The sequence below is a fragment of the Miscanthus floridulus genome, chromosome 10, assembly GCF_019320115.1.
Source record: "Miscanthus floridulus cultivar M001 chromosome 10, ASM1932011v1, whole genome shotgun sequence".
Lineage (NCBI taxonomy): Eukaryota > Viridiplantae > Streptophyta > Magnoliopsida > Poales > Poaceae > Miscanthus > Miscanthus floridulus.
The window spans coordinates 7,369,602-7,389,825 of NC_089589.1; the positions used below are offsets into that span (position 1 = coordinate 7,369,602).

The following is a 20,224-nucleotide window of genomic DNA, read 5'->3' on the forward strand; positions in this document are numbered from 1 at the left end:
AACGCACTGGTGTGCGAAAGGTCTCCTTTGGACATAGTCAAACCACCTCAACTGATGTTGGACAAGCTTTTCTTCAATTTATGCTACCCCTAGACGGTCACGTATATCATCGTTCCGAATTCGATCCATCCTTGTGTGACCACAAATTCAATGCAACATACGTATTTCCGCGACACTCAGTTGTTGGACATGTCATCTTTTTGTAGGCCAACATTCTGCTCCATACAATATAGCGGGTCTAATCGCCGTTCTATAAAACTTGTCTTTCAACTTTTATGGTACACTTTAAGGAAATTACATACTTATTAATTTTCATCTAAGATGCACATATAGGATCCTTTTAACTTGTTCGTATCGTGTTTTGGTAAATTGTGCATTTTTATGTTGAAATGTCACACTATAAAAGTTATATTAAGTTGGATGATCCAAGCAAGAATTATGTCTATTTGAATGTGTATACATATATAAAAAAACAATTTTACCAACTCTAGTCTTTCAAGAAAAACAAAAAAGGATTTTTTTTACCAACTTTCTGATTCTGATGTGTTCAAGATAAATGGCAGGGAAGAGTACCATTTCAATTCCGAAGGGTAGCCGCTTTCTCTTTCACGTGTGTCGTCAATCTCTAATCGCTTTGACTTCTTCCTGCAAGGAACAGGAACAGTGGTGAGAAAGGGGGCCGAGTCGACGCGAATTGCAGTTGCAATCAGCCAATCAACCAAGGCTGCTTTCCTCGTTCAACCCACGACGACGCAAGCTCGATCCGTGACAAACAACAAACCGCATTAGAAACCAAGCAATGCGCAAACGGCAAACCCATCACATCATCCATCGTGCCATAAGCCAGTGAAGTGAAGCCGCCGAATTTGGATCGATCGAATCGAAGAAAAAAAAAAGAAAGGAAAAAAAAAAGCGAAAAGGAAATCGTGCCTTGAAGCCTCCTCTTCGTCTTCTTCTTCCTCCGGCGGCGGCGAGATTGAGCCGAGGAGCGCGCGTGCTGCCGAGCCCCGAAAAGCAGCAGCAGCAGCAGCGAGCCGCGCAGGCGTCTCGTCAGCGTCATCTCTATCCTCGCGGCGCAGGCCAGGGGAGCAAGCGAGGAAGTGGAGGCAAGGAGGAAAGCGAAGCAACGGCCGCCCGCCGAAAGAAAAAAAAAAACTGACCTTTTTCTCCCTCTTTCTCCTGACATTAAAATCCCCCCCGCTCGCCCCCCCGTGCTCCCAAATCCCGAGCTCTCCCCCTCTTCCCTGCCTTGCCCTACCTCGCCGGCGGCGGCGGGCAGATCGCTGCCCCTCGCCCGTACCGATCGCCCCCGCCCACCTTCCCGTCCGTTCCTGCCCGGGCGACGGCGGCGATTCCTGCGTCGCCGCCGCCTCCTCCAGCGGCTGCTTCGGCTGCGGCGGCGGTTCTTGCGTCGCCTCCCTCCTCCAGCGGCTGCTTGGCGGCGCCTCCTCCAGCTCCGGGGAAGAAGCAAGCGGCTAGCGGCTCTCTCTCCCGGGGGGTGGCCATGGTGGACATCAGCGAGTGCTCGCCGGTGCCCGAGTCCGTGCCGGCTCACCCGGACCCCGCGTCCGTCTCCCCGGACGCGTGGCGGCGCTTCGAGACCGCCGCGCTCGCCGTGGTCAACAAGATCCAGCCCACCGCCGCCTCCGAGCAACTCCGCGCCGCCGTCATCGAGTACGTCCAGCGCCTCTTCTGGTTCCAAGCCCGGTATCAGGTATTCATCATTCCGGTCACCTTCCCTGCTACAATCATTTGCGGTCTCAGTGTTCTGTAGCTTAAAGGCTCGTTGATTCTTCAATAGCATGGGCGAGTGAAACACCTAGGTTTTCGTTATCAGTATCTGTTGTGCTATGAGACATCACATTCTTCAGATTATGCAAATGGTTGTTTAGGTGCTTTAGGAGGAAAACATAGAGTTTTAGTGCCATTTTTTTGTATTTTAGGAATTTAGGTAATCGAATTGAAGCTAAAGATACACATTATAGGTTCCTTCATACTGCTTAGTGCTGAGTTGCTAGTTACCATGCTTGTGATTTCACTTAGCTGTGCTCTAGTTGCTGTTTCTGGCATGTGATTTTCCTAACCCTAGTGATTGCCGCGCGAAACCGGTATGTATATTCAAACCCTTGCCGTTTTTTGCTGGGTACTTGAGGTGTCAAGTGTTTATTGGTGAATGAGTACAGAGTCGTACTGATTTGCTTTGTCGGTTGCGCGCTTGAGCCTCCACGTGGTTCGGCGGGGAGGACCTTTAATGGGACCGCGAATTGGCTGTCGGAGCTCGGCATGTTATCACATTAAACACAGTGAAACTGATGATCGTGATTGGAGGGCTGGACATACCTTGTATCTTACTGTCTTATTTTTCTGTGACGTGGCATTCCATAGGTTACTCATGTTACCCGAGAAGGAACAGCTGCATGTCTGCTATGCGCCTATGCCCCAGCCAAGTCAGAACATCTTGAGTTCAGCTGGAATGGTCTGTTAGGATGTAATTGTAGGATTGAATCATAGAATCTAAGATCTTGCCTGATTTAATCTGAGATACACATGCAGTATTTAAAATATACCATGTCATTCATTTAGGCTTTGTTTGGATGAGCATGTATTCATCTCGATCCACATGTGTTGAAGTGGATTGGAGTGGAATTAAACTAAGTTCCATTCCAATCCACTTCAACACATGTGGATTGAAGTTGATACACATGCATCCAAACAAGGCCTTAATAATAAATTTCTTTCATTGTACATTAGATTAGAAGCATGTAAAATAATAGTCCAGATTAATTGTCTCTCCTTGCCTATGCAAATAATTAAATATATGAGTGAGTAAAAGGTGGACCTTTATTCATAATTGCGTACTAGGATTGGTCGAATCAGGTAGGATCGTATTTAAACTGCTATTATGATTTTACCAAACTTGTGCTAGAATCATGGAATGTGAATATTGGACGAAAAAGATCCAATCTTAGGAGCGAACCAGTCAATAAATCTAGGATCTTATCATGTGATACTTTAATACTTGATGTTTTCTGGCTGGCTGTGTTATGGAGGTTGTTTTCTTATTGCTGTTTATACAAGCGGACACATGAGACCTAGCAAACGTTTGTTAAAACTTGAGATTGGATACAAGACACAGAGGGTTAAGTTGAACTATGTATGAAATCAGTAAATCAGTTAGGCGCATTACGTGTTTGCTTCTACCAGATGTTCACATGTATAACATCTGACTACTACTAGTGGCACTTGTGTACATGCACATGAGTGAAATATCATTGTTCTACCAAATTTTGTGCTGCTCTGATGCTTTCTTGCTGCTATTGTAATGCCATGTGAGACAGAAAGACCTACAGTCTAACCTCCTGTGTTTGTGAAAAATAGGTCTTTCCATTTGGATCTGTTCCATTGAAAACATATCTTCCTGATGGAGATATTGACTTGACATTATTCGGCCCTGCGATTTCTGATGAGAATCTAGCAAATGAAGTATGTGCTATTCTAAAATTGGAAGAGCGAAGGAAAGATTCTGAATTTGAAGTCAAGGATGTCCATTATGTCCCTGCTGAGGTATTTCACTCTGCCATATCAATCTTTTTTTTATAGGTACCATATTGCTCTTTGTTTCGAATATATTTAACTTGAGGTCAACCATCACTATACCATCTTTTTAGAGTTTTCACTTATTGGAGGTGGTTGTTTTGTATGCATTCCACTTGTTTAATGAACTTACTTTTATAATTCCTGCATTCTACTTATAAGTGCTTATTTGTGCACATTATGTAAAATTGGAGAAATACCATTTTATTGTACTTAAATGCAACTCTTCTCCATCTTGCATATTACATCTTTGGAGCATATGGAATTATGAATATGCCAATATTTCATCAGGTACTGGGCTGACTATAAAAAGGAAAAAAGCAGTTACCAATACTCATAACATTTTCAATCGCAGTTTTTGAGGGTTCTTGCACTCTTGCTATGCACAGTAGTGTGGCATAGATTATTGGAGAAATCCATCTTGTTTTGTATGTGTTGGCTAGGGACAAATTTTGGGCACATGCGAGCTTCTTGTTTCACATATTGTTGTCTGATCATAAATCTCCCTGGTGGCAGGTCAAGCTGGTTAAATGTTTGGTACAAAACATTGTCGTAGACATCTCAGTTAATCAGATTGGTGGGCTGTGCACACTATGCTTCCTTGAGAAGGTAATATTTCAAATGTTGCCATAAAGATGGAGTTGTGTAGTTTTTTTTTGTCCATAAAACTCAGATTTGATACTCTTAATAAGATGAAAAAAATGTTCCCTTGCCTTCCTACTATACGTAGGATCTAAGAGGATTAGTTCCACTTTGTGGTTCCTTATGTCATACTGCATAGTGATAAACATATTGATAATAAATAGTTTTTCTGTAGGTCGATCAAAACTTTGGAAAGAATCACCTGTTTAAGAGAAGCATAATGCTTGTCAAAGACTGGTGCTATTACGAAAGCCGTATTCTTGGTGCCCATCATGGTCTAATATCCACATATGCCTTGGAGACTTTAGTTTTATACGTTTTCCATATCTTCCACAAGTCTTTGGATGGTCCATTGGCTGTAAGTTATGTCTTAAATTTTTCTGCTGCTTTTTTTTTGCCATGTTATATTGACATTCTTCATGATACATACCTTCCTATGGGTGTGATGACTATATGCCCTTCTGCAGGTCCTCTATAGATTTCTTGACTATTATAGTAAATTTGATTGGGACAATAAGGGGATCAGCTTGTTTGGACCTGTTTCCTTATCTTCACTACCTGAGCTAGTTAGTAAGTGAATGCACTCTGAAGTGTGCAGAATGTTGTCTATTTTCGATTGCAATTATTGGTCATTGACATGCTTTTGTTGAACAGCTGACCCACCAGATACCCAAGATGATGATTTTCTTCAACGAGAGGAGTTTCTAAAAGAATGCACAGAGTCTTTTAGTGTTCTCCCTAGAAACTCTGAGACAAATCCTAGAGTATTCTCACGAAGATTTCTAAATATAGTTGATCCACTAAAGCAGAGTAATAACCTTGGACGCAGTGTCAGTAAAGGTTTGTTCCTGCCTCTGGATCATCAATTATGATAATAGAAATGAATAATGTATTCCTGAATTTTCTCTTGTCACTTAAATCTGTCAATAAGATTCTCAACTTGATGTTCCAACCTTAAACCTTTGTATGAGCCCATTTGCATAAGGACTTACAGTGCCAGTCAGAGAAAAAAAATCCTGCTTCACTTGTTTTTGTCAAGTTTGAATATTTCTTCCACAGACTGCTCAGCTAAACTTTTGAACTGTCTGCAAAATTTACAAAATGTTTCATTTCATGATTTGTGGTTTTATGACCTCGTCTCATTCAATCCTTTTGCCTACATCATCACACTATCTTTTCACCTAATGCATGATTGAAGTGGATTGCCCTCATCCATTGTTGTACTGCTTCGTAAGTGCTTATTCAAATATGCTGCTTCCATATCTAGCCTGTCCAAAACTCCAAATCTATAATTCTTGCTATCTAATGTTGTATTGACCGCGTTTCTTCTACATTGCTGATGCACACCCAAGAGTTATCATTTCAGTTTTGCATAGAAGAAACTGTTGCCATTTAAGAATATAGTATGTCTACACTCACTTACCAGCCACCCATTGTGCTGTGCCTAAGCAGTAAGCACAATCTGCAACACCTTTTCACCATTTTGCACTACATTAATATCACATGCTGCTGCCATTTCTCCGTCAGAACATGAGTACTGATCTCATTATGTTTTGAGTTCGTGAGTATTTATGCTTTTCATTTGATTTACAGGAATAGCTTTCTTGTGGTACACAGCTGAAGTGCTTCATTCTGATATTTCTTTATCTAAAAGAATTTTATCTTTATTGCACTGCTCCATGCGCAGGAAACTTTTACCGGATACGCAGCGCATTTGATTTTGGTGCTCGTAAGCTTGGCAAGATTCTTCAAGTGCCTTCTTGTCCTGTCAGTGAAGTCAATCAGTTTTTCAGGAACACTCTAAAGAGAAACCGTACTGGTTTAAGGCCAGATGTTTGGGTGAGCTCTTCTGATCTTGTTACAAATGATCCTGTTTCATCAGTCTTAGATGTGGAAAGAGTCAACAAGGTTACGCCCAACAATTCCTGCAATGTTCTGTCTAATCAGCTCAGTAACATCAACATTTCAGATTCCAACAATCATGGCCCAGTAAAGCAAAAAGAATGTAACTCTATGGCTGACCACAAGGAGATAAAATCTGTTTCTTGGGGTTTGCTAGATAGTGATGCCACGAGTCACACAGCTACTGATTCAGGTGGCGACTTCTCTGAAGCTTCACCAACACCTAGTGAAACCTGTACCTTGCAATCAGAAACCGGCAAGAAGGTCGATGTTAGAAATGACACAATCCCATCATACCATGGGGTTTCAGCAAAGCAGTTTACAGGCAGATCTCACCACTATATTGACGATGCTAAGCATAATGCTTACTCCTATTCTACTGGCTTAATTGATGGTCTGGGCACATCTAATTCAGTTTTAACATCAGATACACAACCTGGAGGTACCACCAATGACACAGTGCCAAATCTCACTGGAGATTTCGATACAAATTTTCATAATCTTCTGTATGCACAGGGTTTCCATCAGGACAGTCCTACGACTCAGTTATACTATCCAATGCCTATGCCACCTCCCCTGCAATATCAGAACATGCACCCATCAAATGGCCATGGCAGAAAAAATTTGTATGGATATGCTAGTAGGAATGGAGTCGTCCCTGGTCCTGTTTATCCGCCTGGCTATTTTGTGTATAGGCCATTGTATCAAGCAGATGATCATATGGCTATGAGGGCTCGTGGAACAGGCACCTACTTTCCTGACCCAGTACGTTCCCTCCTTGAGCATTCATCTTATGTTCTTAAAACTTAAAGGAACATCTGGTACTTGTTCATATGTTCGTTATCTTCATTCCTCGTGCCGTACGTGTGAACAGACATGCTCGTTTTCTTGTAATTCAGTTTTCATCTATTCTTTTGTATGCAATGATTTGTCCATTACGCTTCTGTTTTTTACTTCAGAAGTGTTACTTTTCCTAGGTTTGTCCTCAAATTTTTATAGCTTGGACAGTTTTGTCTTGTTTTCATGCTAATTTTGTCTGCCTCATGGGACACTTCAGAATTTGCGCAAGGAAAGACCACCTACTGGACGTGGGGAGAGAGGAAGGAATCATTCCCATCAGAATAATTATCAAAAGTTTCACCACCATGCCCGACCGGATATACCTGTAGATATGATACCTTTTGACGAATTGAGGCATGAGCCACCACTGCAGATATATGCTCCTAGTGCAAATGATCATGGAATCCCATCTCCAATGAATATACCAATACCATCACCATCTTCCCAGTCTCCAAGGGATCCTTTGAATGTACCAATGCATTCTCCATCTTCCCAGGTTCGAAAGGATAATTTTCATGGCAATGGTTTTATGCTCTCGCAAGACAGTAAACTTGAGTTTGGGACCTTGGGGGTGTTGCCAAGGGAAGTTGCCTCCAAAGAGCATGCTAGCAGATCAGGTTCTGCCTCCAACAATCAAGGTTCTGGGCCTGTGACTGTGAGCCCCATGTCTATGGCGAAAAACACTGGAATGGGTTCCAACGGAATGAGGTAAGTGTGTTGCGATATTTTAGTTGCCAATACCAACAATTACTATCTGATGGGAAGAACATGCAATTAGTATGCTAGTCTATTGTTTGGTGTGAGTGAGTGTTGTATGGGTTCCAACCCCTTTTTGTTCTTAATATAATGATAATCAGCTCTCCTTACGTATTCAAGGGAGAAACATGCAATTAGTGGACATTTCCATGCTACAAACAATGAGATAAATTTGGCTCTTTGTTAGGTTGGTGTTTTTGTAAAATTATCTAGATGCTCTTATTGTTCACTTTTGGGCAATTGATATATGAAGTAAATTATACTGTAGCCCCTAAGCTTTCAATTATGTGTTGCTTAGGTTTTTTTAATTGGTAGTTGCAAATAATGTGAGATAATTTAAATTGCCATTGGCTACATGATTATCATGTAAGGTCAACAAATATTAGATATCGTTGGATTTGCAAGAGGTTTTTTCAGATGTGTTTGGACAGATTTTTACTTGCTTATTCAGACCATGTTTGGGGTATATATGTGAAGTTCTCAAATCCATGGAATTAAGATATGCTTTTGGCTAACTCTAACCATGTCTGTTTCCTCTGTTGAAAGTTCAGCTTGAAACTGCGCTCCTTTTGAGTTTCACCTTGAAGATTTTCCACTCAATTTCCAGAGTTTACAATGGCTGAACACATATACCATACGATCTGCAGGAATGTTCAAGTTCAACCATACCGTCTCAAGGACAGTGGTGACTTCCCGCCACTATCCAGTTGATGTCGATGATGTGTGTATGAGAGGCAACAGGATAATGATGAATGGTGTGCTCCCAACGCAGGAATGGGACAGCATGTCAGGGCGCCGGAGTTCTTTGGCAAACGCATAACCCACGCTGTACGTCTGTTTTTTCTTCCTTTTTCTGAGTTGCCATAAGAACTGTCACTGCAACGCAGCTTGTGCTTTCTGTAACTGAGCTTTTTTGCGACAAAAGAGAAGGAAAAAAGAAAAAGAAAAAGAAAAGAAAAGAGAGAGAAGGAGAACAAGAAACGGAAGGGAAAAAAGGAAAGCAAAAGGGCTCTGAAACTGGATGACATGTAGATACTTTTAGGGGCACAGCCCCCTTGTGGCCTTGTTTCAGTTTTACAGATTATGGCGTCCCTCGAAGGGGAACAGATATGCTAGGGAAAGTAATAGAGCTAGCTAGCTAGTTTTGTTGTTTTCACCTCAGGATCATTGCTCATTGGAGAACTGGATTTTGTCCATGTCCACGTGAAATGGGGTTAGAGTTATAGCCCCTGTTTGCATGTAGAGGGATGGAGGTCTTTTTCAGCTTGTTTTTTCAGCTGGAACAGTGTTTTCCTCTCACGACAAATCAGCCGGAACAGTGTTTTGACTTGTTTTTTCAGCGAAGCGAACGAGGCCTTGTGTTGAAAGGCCCCAATGTTTGCAGTTACTTTAGCTGCTTGAAAATGGATTAGGTGATACAGAATGTGTTAAACTTACTAGTCTTAAAAGAAGATTTAGTCTTTGCCAACCGAAAATGTCTTTGTTGTGTGTTCCTGTATATGCATAATCTGTCAAATTTGTAACCTAGCATTATGCTGTCTTGAAGCTCAATGTCTCATTTTTTCAGGTAAAAAGAAAAAAAAAACCTGCACTGTCCAGTAAAAATTATATATTCAAACATCGTAAACCTTCTCTATCATGTCACTAAAATGAAATATGAAACTTGGTGATATTCTTTGTTAACCATACTTGCCAAAAGAAAGTGTACTTGCGAATCAGGGTTCTGACTCGATGGATGCACCTGCAATATTAAATTTGAACTGGCATAAATAGGCTGATGAACTCTGAATTATTTCTAAAAGTACTTCAAATTTGAACTGCGATAAATAAGCTGATGAATTCTGAATTATTTCTAGGAGTACTTTAGGTCGTACTGCAACCCTGATCAGGAGCAACCAAGTCTGTGTACAGTGAAGGCCTGATTCCCTTTCAAAAACAATTTGCTTGGGCCAACCTGCTCTGCTAATATTCTCATTTTGTGTCTCTTTCATTTCAGGATGGGCTCATCGATAGACTCACCAAACATGCATCATGTAATGGCTTAGTCAAAATTTAAACTGCAATAATTGGCCCAAGCGTAAACTGCCAACCAACCTCACCCAATCCAAACCTCGAAACCTAGCATATAGGGAAGCAGAACCTTTCACTTTCAAATCACATCTGCCTGCAAGGTTCAGTAGATATAGATATATAAACAAGAAAACCCATTGCATGCTAGAGGACATTTTATTGCATTTGTGTCAACCGAAAAATGTGGGTAAAAATCCAATTTTCTTTTAAAAAAGCATTCATTTTGTTAGTTCATTGAATATTTTGAGATATCTTTGTTGGATACAAATATGGTGCGGATACTGCTCATCTTTTATCATACCGACCCCATTCTTTCTTTTTCATACAAAAAAGTGGAACATATCTATTGTGAATTATTAGATTGTAGAAATAAAAACACATCGTGGTTTTCCACGCATGTCATCTCATCCATATAGGATTATTGTCTATCCCATTTCACCACTACTGATAACCAATAATTCTGTTTGTTTATTTCCATATGTGATGTTACACTCCAGTAAACAAGTAGCAATTATTTCTACAAAATATTGCACCTATAGACTGAGGTCAAACTAACTAACATGCTGTACGTATGCACTTCAATTATGCTCACTTTTATAGTGTTGATTGATGAATTGGGGGGTGGGACGTATAGATGTTAACAGTAGATTCTACTACATACTCTATTATTGCAGTCGATGTTTAGAAAATTTAAGATTTGATTTGGCCAAGCTGCTCTTGTATTAGGTGGGCCTTCAGGAGCTGCAGGGGCAGAATAAGAAGATGTGGACCAAGTCATGCAAAATGGTTCATTTAGGGTGCGCTTGGTTTCCATTCCCCTTGTAAAAAGAAAATAAATCAATTGTGTCTTAAACACATGTTTCCTCCTATATCGCCTTTTCGATAGTATGAACAGTCAAAAACATGCTCCATTTAGAGAGAATAAGAGTCAAACACCAAATTTTGACTCTTCAATTTCTTGAAAGTTGATTCTTTTTACAGGAGCACTTGGCTCCCAAGTCAAAGGGGTCAAACTAACAATTGACCCCCCTTATCTTTATGTTTGTTATATCTAGGCAAATTTTGTGGCGATTCGTTATTCAGAAGGACCATTTTTCTCTCCTCCCAGTTGCACCAAAATCGCATACGTTGCAGAGTTGACTTAGCGCTACAATCTGTCACAGCATTCTGATCCCCTAGTGGATAGCAATTTTGATCTTTAGATTGGATCTTTATGAATTATTGAGGGGCATGGTATGTCTGCCGAGTGCTGACTGCTGGGCATAGCTAGTGGCAGCAGGTGTCAAGTCATACTGGGGCCCAAAATTCATTTTGCCTGGGTACTAAGCCAATCTTGAAGTTGTGGTTTGCAGCTTGCTAACTGAACTTTTGTCAAAGAGCTACGTCGTCCAGCTCAAAAGTTGTCTCTCGTGTCTGCCACATAAGCAGACAGCGATCATTTTGCACACATAGTTTATTTAGCAAAATAATTGTACTTTGGTAGGGGGAGTACAGATGCTAGTACCATCTCCGTTAGTTTGACTGAATTTGTAGAAAATCCGTGCAACATTTGTATCTCTAAATAAATTTATTATAAAAATAAATTTAACGATCTATCTAATAATATTAATTTTATATCATAAGTATAAATATTTGTTTTTATATATTTAGTCAAAGTTATTTCTCGAAAAGCGAAAACAACAATTATTTAGGGACGGAGGAGTATAGGAGAAGCTAGTTTGTACCCACTCTTATCCTAAGAAAGACTACCATTGTATTTTTTTTTGGGGGGGGGGGGGGGGGGGGGGGGGGGGGAACGACTACCATTGTAGTTTTGTGTTCAGTCAAACCATTGCAATGGTAAGCTAATCAAGTTTGTACAAAAAGATATTAATATTTGTATACTACATTAGTAGCATTAAATCTTTATTTACAAAATGTATTTTCATAGCATATCTATTTCGTGTCATAAATATCGATATTTTCTCTATAAACTTAGCCAAACTAGGATAGTTTTACTTTTGACAGATGGACTATATATCTTAACATACTACAAATTAAAAGTAGCGATGTTCTGTTTTTTTTTTCAATACACAAAACAGACCCTTACATACATGCACATATATTCTACCACCACGAACGTCTTCGAGATATTTTGGTGAAGACACCAGAGACCCCTTGCAGATGGGTAACTCAACCTAGATGGACACGATCCAACAAAAGAAACCTAACCATTTTTTTTTTGGGAATCTAGAGGGGCTTTGGCCCTGCAGTATTTATTGAAAACAGAAAGGAACAAAGTTTAGGTACAAGTGCAAAAATAGTTCAAGAAATAATGAAAAAAGAACCTAACCATTTGAGTTATTAGGCTCAGCAAACGGTCATGTTCTTTCTTGTGTACATAATCCGGGCTGGATTAATGTTCTCATAGATAGAAGAGACATGTGGCCTGACACGTACTCCCTTTGAAGACGTCGTATGCATGATTGGTCATTGCTAATAAGGAGCAGTTGTGTCGCCATCAGTGGGGAACCGTCTTCAGGTTTGAGCCGGTGGTGGTGCTACTCGTACCCCACAAGCACAAGGATAGGGGCGCTGGCTGGCCATGAAAACGAAAACGACACTCATGAGGAATCTTGAACCCTGAATGAATGAAAAAGATGGCCACTAATTTCCTGAATATATGCATGGTGCCACGATTTATTTCCAACCTGATATATTAATTAGTAGTGCCACAATAATGCAATAATCAGCTGGAGCCACGTCACATTATGTGTAGTATCGTAATAGAATTAACAATGATATGATATTCCTTAGAGCAAAAAATGAAGTGCAGATAAGAGAATATAATAAGGTGCCAGAGCTTGCTGAAGAAATTGGTAGTAATGAGCAAAGTCAACCAAGAATCATCATCACCAGTATTATTGAGAAAACAAACTTGCACTCATTTTAATATTTTTGCAGATCAGAGCGCGACATACGCATTGTATGTATCATTATTACTAATTGAATTGGTTAACGTAACTTTGTTTTAGGCTCCCCCCACCCACCACCTTCAACCGCTGCTGCTACATATTCCATTTCAACTCTGAACTGAAGCACCTGCATCATCGATCCCCCTTTCAGTCTCAGAGCCAAAATCCCTGCAGCTCAAGCTCTCTGCCAGGTCAGGTGCCAGCCCATTTCTTGCACACAAGTTCCAGCAGACAAATTAAATCCACACACGACACGCAGACACACACGCGCGCAGAATCGAAGATGCTTCTTCCCAGGCACAGATTCTTCAAGTTCAGGTCCTTGTAGTTGCAGCTGCAAACGGGACTCGCAGGATCTCATTCTCATCACTTCTTCATCAGCTAGCCAGATGAACCAGCTGATCTGATCAGAGAGAAGCAAAAATCTCCCCACCCTTCGTTTCTTCCACACATAGTCGCCTTTAATTCCAGGTGACAGCAAGGGCAGGGACGAGCGAGGTCGACTTCTTGTTGGCTACTCAGGTACATACATATTCCCTGCACCGGCCGCTATTTTTCCATCGTTTATCTATCTATATCTATCCCTTCAATTCATGTCTCTGTATTTATGTATCTATCTATATACCTCTCAAGCACTGCACTTTGTCTGTGTGTGGGCTTGTCACAGCTCGATCGATCAAGGGACGCAGACGGTGGTGACTAGCACGATTGGTGCCTGTTGCAGCTGCATGCGCGGGGAAAGAAAAAACTGAGGTGACTGCAGAATAGAGCTGCACTCATTGAATCTGCAAAGTTGCTTGGAGGGAGACAAGGCATCCTGTCCTGTTCCATCCATCCACCGGCCATACATCACTCAGCTTCAGAGGTTTCAGCCTACCACCACGCACTGCAGTTCCGTGCTCGGTCTCTGCTGCCTGCCACATATAACTAGCTGGTGTCGTCAGAGTCAGATGAGTGCACGGCCCTGCCGCTGCCGTTGCCGCTGCCTCGGCGCCGCGCACCACGCGCACGCGCACGCGGGGGTCTCCACCTCCGGGCCGTCGTCGTTGTCCATGGCGCCGGACGACTTCTCCTGCCTCAGCTGGCTCCTCTTCCGCGTCTTCATCCTCTTCGCCTACGACGACACCCACACCCACAACCACAACCTCCTCGCTCCTGGCGGCGCCCTCTAGCACAGGCCGCCCACAGCTCTTCCTCCACTTCTAGTTTGCTTTACTGCTGCTTGCCTGCTTCCATCCATCGATTAGCTAGGCAGGCTCTCCATACATACAAAGCCAGATATATACTAGGTTACTTCTCTGTCTGCTGCTGCTGCTGCACCACCCAAATAAAGCTCCGTGGAGCCGACCATGTCGGTGACACGGCGGTGCGGCGGCGGCCGGCGGCCCGAGAGGGCGGCGAGGGTGGGCGACAACGGATACGTCGAGACTGACCCCACCGGTCGCTATGGTCGGGTACGCATGCATGCCCTTCTTCTTCTTTGGTTTTTCTTCCTTCCAATTGGTGATTGAATAGTGATGAATACGCATGTTCTTTGTCCCGTGTTGTAGACAACTTCTTCTTTGCCTTTTCGTTCAAAATATGCATGTTCTTCCTCTTCAGATTTGGAATAGTAGCTAGCTTCTATGTATTGCTACTAATTACATGAACAACCTCGATCATCTTTTGAATCAACAAAATTTGGTAGATTGGTTATGAGTGTTGTCAGCGCGTAATCATTCTCTTGCTTGTTTCCTCTATTCCCTATCCTTGTCCTAGCTATAGCTAGCCAGCTCTATTTTGTTATTGGCACTACCTTCTATAATTACTAGTAAAACTATAGTTATGCCATGACTCCATCAACATTAATCAGAGGCTCGTATGTAGAGAGTTCATATATATTTCTAAGCATCTTGTTTAAGAATGGATTATTCCACATAGCTAGTGATGTGCACATCGGAACTACCTCTAAAACAGGGCACAATTATTGAGCCTTTTTTTCTTTTGCCTCCAATGCCCATTTGGCTTTTGCTGCGTGCCTAGGATATATAAACAAAGGAGGTGCACATCCTTTTTTTTCAGTTTTTTTTTTAAAATTCCGTACATAAACTAGAAAGGTTTGTTGTCAAGCCATGTAAAAAAAAGTAGTCTGATGACTTGTTTTTCTCTTTTCTGGAAATTAAAACAAAAATAAAATCTGTCATTTTTTCTGGATTATATGTAAGGCTTCCCTGTGTTGCAGTACAAAAGGACATCGTCCTAGCTTGTAACAGGAAAATATTATGGGTGATCTTGTTTGCAGTAGCATCTCACCTAGGCCTCGTTTGGCTTATCCTATATTCAGCTTGTTTTTTCAGCCGGAACAACGTTTTCTCTCACAACAATTCAACCGGAACAATGTTTTTCAGCCAGTTTCAGCCAAGATTCAGACCAGCGAATGGGACCCTATTGTACTTGATTGCCATAAAGTACAAACAGTTAGCAGCATGAAAAGTTGAACCACCAGATATATCATTAAACATATGTTTAGCTAGATCAGAGTTTGTACCTACAACTCCTACATACTTTATTAATTAAAAAAAAATCAGTTGCTCAGATGGATTCACAGATCAGATGGCATCATGCATGTATGAACAATTCTAAACAATTGCTGTTCATACAGAAAGATATAGATGATGATAATAATACCAATAATACATAGTATTCTATATACTTGGTCAACTAGGGGATCATCATCATTAATTTTGGGATGGTGAAAGCCTGCAGGTTGTGTGATTATTCCACTTCCAATCAGAAAAGAGTGCCAACTTTTTATCCAGCGGTAGTCAGAGTAGGTGTTTGATTGGTATTTGAACTTTCCCAACTTGGATATGCTAACTGTTAGCTTAGTTTTTCTTTCTTTCTTCCCATTGCATGCATGTGTCAAGATGCCAATTATAAGATGCTTTGAAATCTTCAGAAAGGATGTGCCGTTGCCATGTCATGTCCTAAAGATATGGTGCAGTGCTTCATCTTTTCTTCTTTCTATTGGGATCAAGATCAAATCGTCTACTTCACTTTTTCTCATCTTTTCAGCACTTCCTTGCATGTGTGTTAGTTTAGTAACAGTGTATGCATGTATTTTAGCATCAAAGTAGAATTCCTTCTTTTTATATAAAGACATCAGAGAAGAATATCATTACTAAATGGGTTCCAAAAAAATGATTACTAAATTTATTGCTAATTCAAAGTACTTAATTTTGCACGTATATATGTCGACGTGGCGACACGTGTACATATACATGCATATGGAACATCAGTTCGATGAGCTCCTGGGGAAAGGCGCCATGAAGTCGGTGTACCGGGGCTTCGACGAGGAGCGGGGCGTGGAGGTGGCGTGGAACCAGGCGAGCCTCGCCGACGTGCTCCGTTCGCCGGACGCCGTGCAGCGCATGTACTCGGAGGTGCAGCTGCTGAGCTCGCTCCGTCACGACGGCATCATCGGCTTCCACGCCTCGTGGGTGGACGTGCCGGGGCGCAGCTTCAACTTCATCACCGAGCTCTTCTCCTCCGGCACGCTGCGGTCCTACCGGCTCCGGTACCCTCGGGTGAGCCTCCGCGCCGTCCGGTCGTGGGCGCGGCAGCTGCTCGGCGGCCTGGCCTACCTCCACGCGCGCGACCCGCCGGTGATCCACCGCGACCTCAAGTGCGACAACATCTTCGTCAACGGGCACCAGGGGCAGGTGAAGATCGGCGACCTGGGCCTCGCCGCCGTGCTCGGCCGCCGGGGCGGCGCCGCGCACAGCGTGATCGGGACGCCCGAGTTCATGGCGCCCGAGATGTACGACGAGGAGTACGACGAGAGGGTTGACGTGTACGCGTTCGGGATGTGCATGCTGGAGATGCTCACCGTCGAGTACCCGTACAGTGAGTGCTCCAACCCGGCGCAGATCTACAAGAAGGTCACCGCCGGCAGGCTCCCCGACGCGTTCCACCGGGTGGACGACGACGACGCGCGCAGGTTCATCGGACGCTGCCTCGTCCCCGCCGCCAACCGCCCGTCCGCCGCCGAGCTGCTGCTGGACCCTTTCCTCATCGACGACCATGGTCACCGCCACCACCATGTTGCTGCTGCTGGCACGGTGCCAGTGACAGTGCCGGCGCCGTTGCCAGCTGCTGTTGCCGCTGCCGGCGTTCCGCCGCCCTCGACGTGTAGTAGCTCCGCCGACGATGTCGTCTCGGCGTCGTCGTCGTTGGACGACGACGAGGGCGAGCATCATCAGGACCCACAGCATCCGCCGCCCAGGAACGACATGACCATCACTGGGAAGCTGAACGCGGAGGAGGACACCATCTTCCTGAAAGTACAGATCGCCGACGAGGCGACGGGGCACGCGCGCAACATCTACTTCCCGTTCGACATGGCGAGCGACACGGCGGCGGAGGTGGCGCAGGAGATGGTGAAGGAGCTGGACATCACGGACCGGGACGCGCCGGAGATCGCCGCCATGATCCAGCAGGAGATCGGCAGGCTGCTGCCGGGGCGAGCGCAGCAGCAGCACGAGTACACGTACGCGGAACGTGACGCCGACGATGACGATGACGAAAACGACGAGGAGCGGCCTCCGCCCTTCTGCTGCTACCTCTCCTCGTCTCCCGCCTCCTCTCATGGCTCTCACTGCGGGATGGGGCCTTACGCCTCTGGAGGCTTCCCTGGCCCACGTGGCGGTGGCTGGTCCAAAGGTAACCGCATCCATCCCAAAATACCTTCGGTATTTGACACGACCAACTTTAATTTATTTAAATTTAGAGTTATTTTAAGGCTACCGTCCCAAACCTTTGGCTACAAAATGCCTTTTATTTACAGATTGAATCTTTTTGAATGCTACAAATTGAATTTGAATGATTGAATGTGATTGGAGGGTATTTGTTTCAAAAACTAGAACTTTTTCTATAAAAATATGCAAATATGACGCCACTAGAGGGAGTAGTCGAGTAGATGTAAATTTTGAGATTTGGTGTGCTGATCTTGAATTATTTAGGCCCAAGGTTTAGTAAGGTCTGGTCGAAACGTATCAAAATGCACATGTCATACGTGTATGTATGACATATCCTATATAGGGGCATCTTTGTTCAACTGCTTTTGTACCTACGTGTAGTGCATGACGTAGGCAACCGATGAATTGGACCTGCGCCGAAATGTTGACTATGGTGCCTCTGGTTCATTGTCCTCTTTCATTTTTTTTTTGGGACCGCATGCAGCAGTCGTATCACCGTACGTGCAGGCAGGACAATTTTGACACTAGCAAGGTGCATGCAGTACACACGTAGGGCATCAACGGTCCCCAAATGCCTGCCGACATGTGTTTTGTTCGTTGTCCACGTAGGCATGACCTTGACTTATATTTCGTGTTGTGACGATATATAGTCCATTCATTTCAAATTATAAGTTATTTTAATTTTTTCTTAATACTTAACATCTTTTTTTGTTCGTTATCCACAGCATGACCACAATTTATGTTTGTGTTACGGTGCTATATAGTCCCTTTTATTTTAAATTATAAGTGGTTCTAAAATATTTAGGGCAAAGTGGCCACTGCACGGCCTCCTCCCCACACGCACGCACGCACGCGCACTCCTTTCCATGCACACGTGCATGTGTTTCCTTCTCTCCCCACATGGCAGCATGTTCTGGCAGCTGCAGAGTGGGTTGTTGCGCCAGCGGTGCTGGCGAGGTGGGTCCTCCTCCTCTTGGATGTGCGCGTTAGGATTCCAGCGGGTTTCTCCTCTCTCTCCTTCTCATCTTCCCCAACTTGGTGAGCTTCTCTTCTCTCTTCTTTCTCAACACCGGCGACCTTAGAAGAGAAGGGGTTTGGAGGGGAAGGAAGGCTGGCTAGGTGGTGGGAATGGCTGGAGGTCGCTGATGCTGACGACAGTGGAGGCAGTCGAGCCAGGTTGGGGCGGGAGACCTCCATGGCCTTGGCAGAGCTTCGGTGAAACCCTAGCACGTCGTGGCAGGGCGATGGGCAGCGGCAAGGCGAGGGTAGCTGGAGAGAGAAGATGCCACGAGGAAGAAGATGAGCTTATAGGGCGCAAGCCAAATCGGCCGCCCCGGCCCCGGCCATAAGTTAGCTGCGTCCAATATTTGGATATATAATATAACTTTATTTATTATGTATATGGACATAGATTGTATCTAGATGCTTATAACTGTACATACATACATGACACAGTGTGCACACATGCACGGGAGAGTGCTGTGACATTGAGCCTTGACACGTGTGCATTTTCTTTTTTGAAAAAAACTTTGTTGGTGTAGATCATCATCACTGGTACGCTTTAAGCGACGACGATGACATGAGCTCCGTGCACTCCGGTAAGTACTCTCCTCTGCATTACGCCTCAGGTGCCGACGAGGCGGAGCCCATGCCCAGCTGCTGCACCGGCAGCGGCTCGTCCAAGACAAGGTTCGGCGGCGGCGGCAGCTCCGCCTCCATGCTCGCGCGGCAGCTGCAGCGGCAGTGCAGCATGTCGCCGCAGCACCAGCACGCCGGGCGGCCGCGGCGTCGGGAGGACAACGACGGGACCAGCCGGCGGAGGAGGATGACGCGGAACCGGTCGATGGTTGACATGCGGAGCCAGCTGCTGCACCGCACGCTGGTGGAGGAGCTCAACCGCCGCCTCTTCTTTAACACCGTCGGCGCCGTCGAGAACATCGGCTTCCGCGCGCCCACCACCACCTCGCCCTCCGCCTCGTCGTCGTCCGCGTCGGCGGCCGCGCGCGGCGGCCTCGAGCGCGGCATCAGGAGACCAGGCGGCGGCAAGCAGCCGCTCGACGATAAGCAGCAGTACTTCATGCAATCATGCTTTAGTCCCGGCTAGCAATCCCATCGAATTTTTGTGTTCTTTTTGAACCATTCTGTGGGATGAGAGTATTGTACTGTACATGCATGCAGCTGGGAGATTTGGCGAGTGAGAACTGGTTCGGTTCACCCACCATGCAAGCAAAAATATGTGTATATTTTTGAAAAAAAGAGCATAGGCTTAGCATGCCACACTGCTAAAGTTTGTTACAAACTTGTTGCAACATATAATGTGTGGCTCTGTACATATTACTGTTGCTGAAGTACCTATAAGTTTTTTAAAAAAATAAATTCCCCGTATATACCATAAAAAACTATAGTACTCCCCTTATATCAATATAGATCTATTTATACGCTCAATGTTAGTTTTTTTTTTTATAAAAGTTCTGACTAACAGACTGACAGGAGTATATGGAAGAAACATTTCAGAAAGAGTAGGGGTGTTACATGAAACAATTCATGAATTACATTAGAAAGAAAATAGATGTCCTAAAGCAAAATGGGCCTGACAGCCCAACATCACAGCCGGAGGCTTGAGTACACACGAGTAACAAGCAGCGTAATAGCAGCCCACACACTGACATGGTTACTCTCTACAAGTGGCAGGCTAATATTTATGTCTTGTTTGACATGTACTTTAATATT

At 43.9% G+C, this 20,224-nt stretch overlaps 2 protein-coding genes across 6 annotated transcripts; both read left to right on the forward strand.

Annotated features, from left to right (window-relative positions):
* The first annotated feature begins 741 nt into the window (after positions 1–741).
* Positions 742–10,771, forward strand: LOC136486163 (uncharacterized). 4 transcript variants are annotated; one of them, XR_010766686.1, is made up of 10 exons: positions 746–1,714; positions 3,379–3,564; positions 4,111–4,203; positions 4,412–4,594; positions 4,704–4,806; positions 4,891–5,076; positions 5,924–6,903; positions 7,196–7,686; positions 8,382–8,562; positions 10,531–10,771. XR_010766686.1 is itself a non-coding variant. In XM_066482968.1 (9 exons), exons 1-9 carry the CDS (start codon positions 1,505–1,507, stop codon positions 8,305–8,307), a joined length of 2,454 nt encoding a protein of 817 aa, XP_066339065.1. In that variant the 5' UTR covers positions 744–1,504; the 3' UTR covers positions 8,308–8,416. The 4 variants fall into 4 exon arrangements, 2 of the variants coding, with proteins under 2 accessions (XP_066339065.1, XP_066339064.1); XR_010766687.1 differs by lacking the exons at positions 8,382–8,562; positions 10,531–10,771 and having other exon boundaries at positions 742–1,714; positions 5,924–6,580; positions 6,655–6,903; positions 7,196–7,335; XM_066482968.1 differs by lacking the exon at positions 10,531–10,771 and having other exon boundaries at positions 744–1,714; positions 8,286–8,416.
* Positions 10,772–12,889: 2,118 nt separating this feature from the next.
* LOC136486165 (probable serine/threonine-protein kinase WNK7) lies at positions 12,890–19,836 on the forward strand. Of its 2 annotated transcripts, none has more exons than XM_066482970.1 (4): positions 12,890–13,280; positions 13,426–14,212; positions 16,037–17,459; positions 19,123–19,836. In XM_066482970.1, the coding sequence occupies exons 2-4, from the start codon at positions 14,108–14,110 to the stop codon at positions 19,596–19,598; spliced, it is 2,004 nt and encodes a 667-aa protein (XP_066339067.1). In that variant the 5' UTR covers positions 12,890–13,280; positions 13,426–14,107; the 3' UTR covers positions 19,599–19,836. The 2 variants fall into 2 exon arrangements, with proteins under 2 accessions (XP_066339067.1, XP_066339066.1); XM_066482969.1 differs by having other exon boundaries at positions 12,892–13,280; positions 19,036–19,836.
* Positions 19,837–20,224: the final 388 nt, after the last annotated feature.

What these genes read in the sequence shown, in the direction of transcription:
- LOC136486163 (XM_066482967.1), top strand. Translation starts at nt 1,505, where the DNA reads ATGGTGGACATCAGCGAGTGCTCGCCGGTGCCCGAGTCCGTGCCGGCT. An exon ending in TGGACGCAGTGTCAGTAAAG is followed by an intron (nt 5,077 to 5,923) that starts GTTTGTTCCTGC and finishes CTCCATGCGCAG; the next exon opens with GAAACTTTTACCGGATACGC. An exon ending in GCACCTACTTTCCTGACCCA is followed by an intron (nt 6,904 to 7,195) that starts GTACGTTCCCTC and finishes GGGACACTTCAG; the next exon opens with AATTTGCGCAAGGAAAGACC.
- LOC136486165 (XM_066482969.1), top strand. Translation starts at nt 14,108, where the DNA reads ATGTCGGTGACACGGCGGTGCGGCGGCGGCCGGCGGCCCGAGAGGGCG. An exon ending in CCACCGGTCGCTATGGTCGG is followed by an intron (nt 14,213 to 16,036) that starts GTACGCATGCAT and finishes ATGGAACATCAG; the next exon opens with TTCGATGAGCTCCTGGGGAA. An exon ending in TGGCGGTGGCTGGTCCAAAG is followed by an intron (nt 17,460 to 19,035) that starts GTAACCGCATCC and finishes TTGTTGGTGTAG; the next exon opens with ATCATCATCACTGGTACGCT.